The sequence below is a fragment of the Strongylocentrotus purpuratus genome, unplaced genomic scaffold, assembly GCF_000002235.5.
Source record: "Strongylocentrotus purpuratus isolate Spur 01 unplaced genomic scaffold, Spur_5.0 spur5_scaffold_1, whole genome shotgun sequence".
Taxonomy (NCBI): Eukaryota; Metazoa; Echinodermata; class Echinoidea; order Camarodonta; family Strongylocentrotidae; genus Strongylocentrotus; species Strongylocentrotus purpuratus.
The window spans coordinates 20,262,944-20,273,303 of record NW_022145594.1 but is presented as its reverse complement, the minus strand read 5'-3'; the positions used below and the strand labels follow the sequence as shown (position 1 = coordinate 20,273,303).

The window sequence follows — 10,360 nt, the reverse complement described above, 5'->3', positions numbered from 1 at the left end:
TTTTTGTATTTTGCTAGCAATTTCCAATATAATCTACTTTCATCGTAATATAAACTTTGTATTTCTTTTAAATCCTTATGGATTGGATTAAAGGGATGAGTATAAATGTATCAGATTAGCGAGCATGTACATCTATATACAATTCACTTATTTCATTTCATTTCATTTTACTTTGTCTTTATTTAACAAACCATGATAAAAACATTGTATAAAATATAACGTATATAAATCTGATGGTATAAAAATAAATACAAAAAAATATTGATAAAACAAATATTGAGTGGTAAGTATTGTGATGTACAATAAAACATTTCGCGAGGCATTCTCAAAAAAGGCTTTTCGAAAAAGAGTAAGCTATGATCTTCAAAATCAAAAATTTGCAGCAAATACAGCATTCCTTATAGAAGAAGCAATCACAAACGGATTTGAAATTACAAATTATAGATGTACCTGTGCAGATACCATTACATAGGCAATTCAACATGACTACCCGTCTATCTATTACCATGAATGCAAACTTGGGCCCCCATTTTTTTAAGGCACATTCAATTATAGTACTTAATGATCACAGAGACTTTCAAAAAATAACATAAGGCAATTTCATTAGTCTTGTCCATCATCACAATTGAATATGTGAACATTACAATGACATATTACATGATATGAACATGGTTTATATGGGCTATAGAAGGAATGTTGAAATTCTCATGAGTTGATTTGTCCAAAATCTTTGTGATGATATTTTAAGTACTAAAAAGTGAATTATATCATCTTAGATCAGGCTTATGTACAGAATCATGCATGATACTTGTGAAGCCAATGCAATTACTGATTACTTCACTTCAAAGTGCAGCAATGTTTAATACTCCATTCATATTTCAGAAGAAGAAAAAAATATACATACAAATACCTATAAAACATCATGTTAAAAATACTTTCCTACAGATAGTACATTACATAGAAAATTATGCAAAACAAAGCATCATTACAATAGCAATAGGAATAGCAAATATTTTACTTCATAAACATCATTTGACTCATTGTCTACTGAAACCATGTGGTTCCTGTGTTATGCTTATGGGAACGAGTGAACTTTAGTGAAAACCAGAAGTCAATGGGTTAATGCATAGGCTTGAAAGAATGTGCTGAATATAGTGCAAACTCATAGTAGACATACATCAAAGTCCAACATAGCACTTTAACAGCGGCAAGTAAATTATAAGGGTATTTAAAGTTCAAAGTGCCATCCTAGAAATGTTACTATGTACATCAAGGCTCCAGCAATGGGGAACTTTGGCTATGCAACCATTGCACTCTCATATATATCTCATGCATATCATTTGAACAATGCAGTCCACAATTGAGAAGCATATAAATTGCATCTCATGACGTACCAAATAGGTCATCAGCGAGATAAATTTGACCAGCTTCCTGTAGAACATCCTTCAAGGCTTCACACACTTTGCCTTTGGGTTGCTTTTGTCTCCAGTCTCGGAGCATTGATAGTGTAACCATGTATGACGAATCTTTATTATCGTTGACATAATGTTGGATGTCTCCTGGTTGAAGGTCAAGAGCCTTCCCGAGATTATCTATATCAACACGCGTGGCAACTTTTCGAGCAACAGTGGTCAGCCTTTTTTCAAAGTCGTCCTGTTTACCTGAACGGTTCCTTAAATGAATCATAAAAAGGGAATTTTAGTATATATCTAATTACATGTACTGACAACAGGGGGAGGCGGCGTTGCAGAAAAATAAATCGTAGTCAATGGCTGCGTGTATACTTAAGCAAAAGATCGTTCCCGGACCCTAATTTGCTTGGAGGGGTTAATGCAACAGATATGGAATACTCCCCAGGGAGTAGAGAGGGTGCACATTGTGCGTGAATGAATCCGATAACCGGAGTAATATCTCTAAAGCGCTATTATAATTTTTGTTGTTGTTGATTAAGCACTACATATAAACAGATTATTATAATTGTTACATTCTTTTCCCCAAAGTCTTAATAATATGTCATTTTATGATTTAGATTTTTGATATGATATCACATGCACCATTAGCAACAGTGAAATTCAATTATTTATTTGCGAGCGAGCCTCAGAATGGTTTTAATTTATAGCATACTGACATCATTCAATTATCTCTATTGGGATTTAATTATAAGATATTTGAGCCCAGTTTCCCCTTCTCTTCATTTATTGAAGTTTTGTATTCGATTGCAAACTTACATTGCAAAGTTGAATATAAAATGCATGTCTACCAGTGATTGTCCTGTCTGACCTACTTGCAGGATCACTATTATTTTTTCATCCGGCTGGCTGCTCAGATCCAGGTTAAAGGACTTTGTCCACTGGTGTCCTATCTGCAATTCGTCATACTTGACAGTCTACAAAATAAAGAGCAAAGAATTACCACAAATATTTTTCTTTTATATACATATATAAAAATTGTATAAAAAGGTACATTTGTTGCATTTATTTGCAATATGTTGTTCGCTACTCATTGGTGATTTTGTGAAGAAATATGAACGTTGGTTTATCTTATGCACTAGTGCCCCTTGAGCATTTGATTTAAAGTGACTTTGGTGCCTTACTAATCTTATTTTATTATTATCATATTGTTATTACTATTTACTTTTTTAACTATTGCTATCACTATTATTAATATTATTTTTGTTTTCACTATCATTATCATAAAGGAGAACTTACATGTACGATATCTCCAATTCTCGCTACCCTAAATAGGTACGAAAATCTCGAAATTCGCGAGACGAGGTAATTTTCACTCTCTCGGGTCGTCACTACAACTTCCGGTATAGAGTCCCATCCCGCTGGCGCTAGCGCCTGTGTTCGCTGTGCAGAGTTTTCACGCACGCTAAAATCGATGCCAATCAGTGTAATTTGTACAGATTATAATATGCAATGGAAAGCTTCGGGCAGAATTAGTGACTTAAGCACAAAAGGCCGTTAAACTCTACCGTGAAAGAGAGGGTTGTGATCACGAACGCCTGCACAGGAAGCTGTAATGTCGAAAAGCTATCCCATAATGCAATGCGCGTTTTCAGGATTTTCCCCGGATCTCGGCAGAATCGCTATTTGGGGTAGCGAGAATTGGATCATGCTTTATGAAACAAGTCATTCTGACGTCCACTTCTGCCGCTCTGATAAGAACCTCTGCTTCAGGATGAATACAAGCTAAACCTATGCCTTCCTCCTGGGACACTATCTGTCACAAAATGATTCAACAAAATACAAAAATAGCTAATTAAAATTAAAGGGGACACTACCTAGTTTTCATTTGCAAAGTTTCTATGTTCTGTTATCTTTTGATCAGAAACTGGTATAAATGCATGCAAATATACAGTTAACTGACTTTTCATATTCATTTCCTCCAAGACCCCATAGCAAAGTACTATTTGATTCACCTATCAAATATAAACAATTCTATACGGGTTGATTCCACCTACATATATTCACTGTTCCTATGTCAGGCAACCATCTGTCAAAGCTTTCTAATCATCAAGAGTAAATGTACAAGTGGTCTATTCCACAGGTTATCAAACACCGAGCACGAGTGCATGTGCCAAACTATTCATCAGCAAACTGGGTGGTGACTTTGTGATGGGGTTTGAAACACCTTAAAGTTTACACACATCATCGTTAGGTTTTAATAATAGTTTTCAAGAGAATGTTAGTCCTGACATAGGTGAAAAATAATTGTAGGATTTGTATTTGTCTCATACTTCTATGAATAATACAATGGTGTCTCCCACATGGTAGGGAGTTTCTTTTTTCTCTTTTTTGTTGAAATTGCACAACTTGCATACATGTATTAGATTTGTTGGCATCAACAAAATGTATTTGCATCAACATAGAACAGTTAACTAATTATTATTTTTACTCTGCCAAAGACATTTAGATAATATTCTTGCCTTCATATAGATCCCTTTGATGTCATCATACAGATGTGCACGTAAGACGACAGGATTTTTTTCCTCTGGTAGTGGCTTTTCTGCAAATGGCAGGCAACGCATTCGCTTCCCTCCAAAGAAGACAGTCAACTTGAATCTGATGAACGCCCAAGAGAAGTGATTCATCTGCAATCTAAGTGTATCTCTCTCTATGTTGCAGTTAGGTATTCCAGACTGTGTTAATGGATTTTGTTCCTTTACCTCTGCATCTAATATGAACATATATGTAAGTAACTCAGTTTATTTATTTATATGCACGTACCAAGAATAATGCCATCATTTAAATTGAGCTATCTATTGTATGCATAATGTTGATATTAGAACCTACAGTAATTGTTTGGCTATTATACAATTTCCTTACATTCATATGAGAGGTACAAGAAAGGCTATGTAATTCATGCAATTAATCAATATTGTAAACAAAATAACAGGGTGCATGAAAAACCATCATTTAACGCAGGGTAGTCTCATCATCCTGTTCTCCCTGAAAGACCCTGCAATCAAATTATTACATGGGTTTAATCTAAGATATATATGCCTTCCCATGTCATCCTTAATTCAGTACATGTATGTCAGTATAACTAAGCAAGCTAAAGACGAACCAGAACATATAACTTTTTGCAAAAGTAAAGGTAATAAAAGCTATCATCGAAATGCTGTGATTTACTTTGGGAAGATAACCCTTTATTTAGAAAACTTGAAAGATTTACAATTTTATGGTTAACACATATAGCAGTGAAGTGTCATTTTAGTGATGTTTTATTTTCCTCTTTTGAACCACAATAATTACAAATTACACAAGAGCAGAAAGAGCAAAAATAACAGAAATTTTAAAGTATATTTTCCATGCAGTACATTGTTCAGTGTTTTTTTTATAGAAGCGATTTAAATGTAACTAATCATTAAAGTCTCTAAATTGGCTAGTGTTTTCTTTTTATTTATTTCACAATGGCTCATTATATATACATTTTCATATTTTTTCAAACTGTGAAGAATTGGAATTTGTTTCGTTAGTGTTGCCGATTTGAGAAGGGAAAAATATGAATTTAGAAAATAAGAAATCTATGAATTGATATAGGTTAAACAGCTTAAGTTGACATATTTGCAACTGTGCAGGAAGATACTTTTATGACTTACTATTTTTGTTTTCTTCATTTTTAAAACCAAACTTAAATATTCCCTGGCTAGTATACATGTATCTTTAGATGACAATTTTTTTTTTTTTTTTTTTTTTTTTTTTTTTTTTACTGTAGCACAAATTCAAAACTGGCGTAAGAAATAGTGTGCATAATTAGACATGTTAAGATGTACTTACCGGGTGACTATTCTCCCTCTCCCGTGTACAAGACTGCCTCCACACTGGAGTATCGTGTAATCACAGCACAGTGTGGTATTGTGTAAGTCACCGGTAATTTCAGGACTAAGTCATCAGGGGCTAAACACTGTACACCAAAGCAGACTGACATCTCTTCTTTGCTGTTGCAAAGATTAGGAGTATCTGTCAGGACACGAAGAGAAATGTCCTGCGGCGCTTCGCTGTCAATTGCACCGGGAGGGATCTCAAGTTCAATTCCAAAGGAATCTAGCTGAAGTGTACCACCTTCAACTCCAACTCTCTTACAACATTTCATCTTGATTGGTCTGACATGTACTTCATCTAGTATGAAAATCACAAGAGACATTTTCATTAAATCCTTTCTGCAAACAATAAAACACATACATGTAATTGTACTTCAACATTCTAGCAAAATACTAGATATAGGTTATAGAGCACTAAAGAGCAATGTCACTCTGAACTATCCTTTTCATGTCAGGAATAAGTGTAAAAGAAGTATATTCTTACCCATTTTTATCTTTTAAAGGCGTTTTTTTTTCAATTGTTGCTTTAAGATTCTACATTGTGGAAAAGATATATGAATTTTGATATAAAATCTTTGAGATTTAGCAATTTACATGAATGATGTTATTTTCAACTTAGGATTTAGAACAACTACCTTTTACCAATCTGTCATGAATATATTGTTATAATACAATGAAATAATGAGATACTGATAATAGAAAAATATTGTAATCTCCACAGTTTTTCTATCTTTTGCCAAACATTACAAAACTTTCTACTTGCTAGAATCACGCCTTATATCATTATATGGTAGGCCCATTTTCACTAAGAAACATCTCTGTTGGATAGTGTTGTATATTTTTTTTTACAGAGATTATGCCATCCAGCATCCACAGTCTTAAATATGTATATGTGAGCTTGTACTACTCTCGCTCTCAAGTCGTCGAATCATGAATACATTTTAAAGCATTAACCGGTAAAAAGTATTCAAATACTTTATTCTTTGTTTTGTGTCTCTGTCATGCCTGTCAATGCAATGGACATGAAACAACAGATAACGCTTGGGAGACATTGATTTTATTTCCTTATTCTCCAAATCAATTTCTGCTGATAATGGCCAAGGCACAACATTGACCTGGTTCATGGAGCAGGCTTTCCATGGCCATGTGATCCTCTTCTTCCTCCTCCTTTCCTTCTTCCTCAGTGTTCTGGGTTTCCGTCTGTTCTTCATGCACTTGGACCCTTGATGTGCCTCCAACAAGCTCATCTGTCAGATACAATCAGTCAATAACAGACTCAGAATATAGATCCCTTTCATTTAGGCTACTACTATAATGATTACAAATTCTATTTTCTTATAAAACAAAGAGCAACTTAAAAGTACACACAATGCATTTGTAATTTGTATGTAATCATGTAATTTATATAGGGATGTGAGATCTGTATTTCAAATTTTGATGTGTGACATACATCTTCAAAGTTTATGAATGAATCATGGTATTTACTACTACTATTTCAATATTCTTTTGTACAAATATTGTCCCCAAATATTGTCTGCCTGTATATCCCAACTAAAGGCTCATTTACATATGCCAAGGTCGATTGCGGTGGCTTTTTTTTATTGGGTACCCACCAGCTGAGTGTCCAGACAGGTTGGTTATCTGGACATCCAACCTTAAAATAAGCAAACAACTCTAAATGAAAGCAGACGAATCAAAAAAATAAACTAACGAAATTGGACAAAAAATAAGAAAATTGTAATTTGTTTAAGTTTAAGGCTCTTTAAATTTTGCTGCATCAGTAAAATCTATGTGATGTAGTGGCGGACAACCACCCATAAAGTGTTATCTGCGACTACATCATGGTTTATTGCCGTTTGGTCCTAAACCTAGCCCGTCTACTATCCACATGGTCTCATAATCATTGAATGTAATGAACATTTAGACCAATAGTTAATTGGTCTAATCTCAAATAAGTCTGCAACCCATTTGGTCTATTGCTCATTTAGTCTAATTCCAAGTTTGTCTAATGCCGATTTCTTCTACTATCCATAATGTCTATAATCATTTGATGATTATAATTATTTATGATTAACCCTATATAGCCCGGGCTATTTTGAAACTGCATAGCCCGGAGGGGGGGGGGGGCTAGCCCCCCCCCCCCCCCATGATCTCGGCCGTGAAACAACCAAATGCCGCAAAAATGTGCATGCATGTCAAGTGAAGTGTTTAGAATACTATGGTAATTTATTTTTTTTGGAAAAATTCATTCATTTGCATATTTATGGTGATATATGCAAATATGGTAATAATATTCACATTTGAATATTTAAACATTAATATTCACTACATATATTATTTAAACTATTTGGGATACTACAGCCAAACAAATTGAAAGAGCCAGGTAATTCCTTTGGTTATTTATTGTTTTGATAATTTCTTATGTATTTCTTTGTTTTTTTAACTCATGTATTTTATTGTTTTTGTTGTTTTATTTCATTTCCAATTATAATTCAACTATTTTGACCCCAAAATAAATACCTAAACTATAAACAAGACCAAATAACCAATGTTTTATCTCTTTATTTGAAAAATGAGATTTCCATATGTTTTGTACACAAATCACAAACATGAGCGATTTTCGGGCTGACATGCACAGACAAAAGGACAAGTGACTTTTACATGGTAGGTCCGATTTTCGAAAAATTTCTTTTAAAAGATGCGCAAGACTCGAAAGAAAAAAGTCAAAAAATTTCAGTACAAGATTTTTTGCGTTAAAAAGTTATCGTGAAAAAAGCCCCCCCCCCCCCGGGCTAGATAGGGTTAAATGAATATTAGAGCATATATTCACCCTTTCTCACAATCAACTGACCGAACTGCCAATTTAAAATTTACATAGACTTAGTTAACTCATATGTCAATGATTCATAATTTTCTTATTAATTGTCCAAATTTTTTCTAACTTTCGCCTTCTGTTTATTTCATTTTCCCGCTTCCATACAACAACAAAATTATTACAAGGACCGGATTGCCCTTTATAAGTATCTGAACATCTGCTCCCAAATCCTACTGATTATGGCGAGTGTGGATGCGGAACAATAGCTTGTGCAAAATGATTTATAGTATGTTTTCCAGGCACAAAACTGTAAAGTGCAGATAAGAGAAACAAAAATATGGTAAATCACTGCAGTATACCCCGGTATAATGAACAAGTCTTTCTGTCAGTACAAACATAAACATGTATAATATATTAAAACTCACCTATTGAAGAAGTTGGGGAGGGTGGAGAGGATGGGGAGGGTGGAGAGGATGGGGAGGTCTTCTTCACCGGCCTGAAAGGCATCACCGTACCCTGCTCAGAGTCTCCATGCGATGCCTGACTTTCATGTTCAACTGTGACCTTTACATTAGGATACATCTTCGAAAGTTTGTGGATGTCAGTTTGAGGCAACGGGCAATCCACATTTAAGAACTTGAGGTCTCTAAGTGAAATCTCTTCCCCTGTGCTCTGTGGTGGATGACTGATACTCTGAGGAAAGTCAACCTTGCACCTGTCAAATGTCAGGGCAGTTACTCCTTTGAGTTCATTCGAGACAAGATGCATTAGGTCAGCCATTGGTACAGCTGCTGATGCACCTTCAAGTTGTAGCTCACAACCTGAAGATGTTCGGGACCACTTAACAGAGGTAAGTTCTGCATCTCCTAGCTGCACCTTCTTTGCCTCAACAAACCTCAAACATGGACTTATCACATGACCTACATGTAATACATTCATTAATGTTACAAATCTGTAGCAATCATCCGTCCAAAATGGTTCAAGTTGAATGTTGGTCAGATGTGGCATCTTGCATGATATAATGTTTTTGCCTGACTTGTTCCATCGCCATCCTCCAAAGCCTGATAACACCAGTGATACGATATTTGGACAGGACGTAGAAATATCCATCAACAGGCTGTCCGTAGTGTCTTGATATGATGAAATACTGCCCTCACATCTTAATTTAAGCTCCCTTAAAGATGATGATGAATTGACCTCATGAAAGTATGCTTGTTCGGATGGAAAATGTAGCATATCTATTTGCACATCTACACTCTCTGCATTTGGAAAAAAATTACTGACAGCCAATAGTGCCTCATGGAGTGTTTCATAACACATCCGGGACTTAATGCAAACTGTGATGACAGATCTCATAAGCATAGGCGTAGGAATGTGGATAGATTGAAGTGAACGTATCACATGGAAATCAATGGAAAAATGCTTCACTGTCGGACACAATGGAGCCAGTATGGACATGACTTCTTGGAAGTGATTGGCATGATCCCATAGTACAAGATGAGTCTCATCATCGGTGCTCTTCCACTTGACTACATATAGCTCCAGTCCAGCATCACCCCTCATAATAGTGGTCTGCCCAGATTTCTCACCTGAATTAAAAAAGATAATTAAACAACCCATTTGTGTGGCCTTCCTATTCACAGGAAAGTACACTAGACATCATTATATAATAACTAATAAAAATCTTGTGGTGAGGTATTGATATAAAAATGAATAACATAATCATATAATCTATCTAGCATATCCTTCTAGTTGATAAACGCCCTTCATTCCACATAAAATGTTTACAAGACTGGTGGCCTTCATTATTAAAGGTAAATTGGAAAGACTTTTTCAACAAGCACTATGATAAATTTAATTTAAAATGGGGGGGGGGGGGTGTAGATCAGCACTGTAAGAGTTCAAAGATCCCTCAAATTATATCATTTTTCTTTTCATCCTGATCTCAAATATGGCTCCATCAAGCACATGTTGTAAATTAAAAGACTAAAAGCTATACAGATATAATCATACTGAATTACTGAATGTTGCAGATTAATTCTTATTGTATTTCTTATTTTTAGAACATTTTGTAAACCTAATTTGGAGAAAAGGGGAAAATACTTACATGGACATACAGTACCTCTGTTTAATAAAGGTTTATGTATTCATTTGGTAAGCTTGACATCCCAAAACTTTTATCAGATGATTTTAAAGCAATAACAATGCAATACATG

General features: G+C 34.8%; 1 protein-coding gene across 1 annotated transcript; it reads right to left on the bottom strand.

The window, feature by feature from the left end:
* Positions 1-1,383: 1,383 nt before the first annotated feature.
* LOC105436914 lies at positions 1,384-9,725 on the bottom strand. The gene is made up of 6 exons (XM_030978596.1): positions 8,570-9,725; positions 6,445-6,576; positions 5,377-5,627; positions 3,145-3,225; positions 2,229-2,386; positions 1,384-1,672 (listed from the first exon to the last, which is right to left on the bottom strand). Exons 1-6 carry the CDS (start codon positions 9,705-9,707, stop codon positions 1,384-1,386), a joined length of 2,049 nt encoding a protein of 682 aa, XP_030834456.1. The 5' UTR covers positions 9,708-9,725.
* Positions 9,726-10,360: the final 635 nt, after the last annotated feature.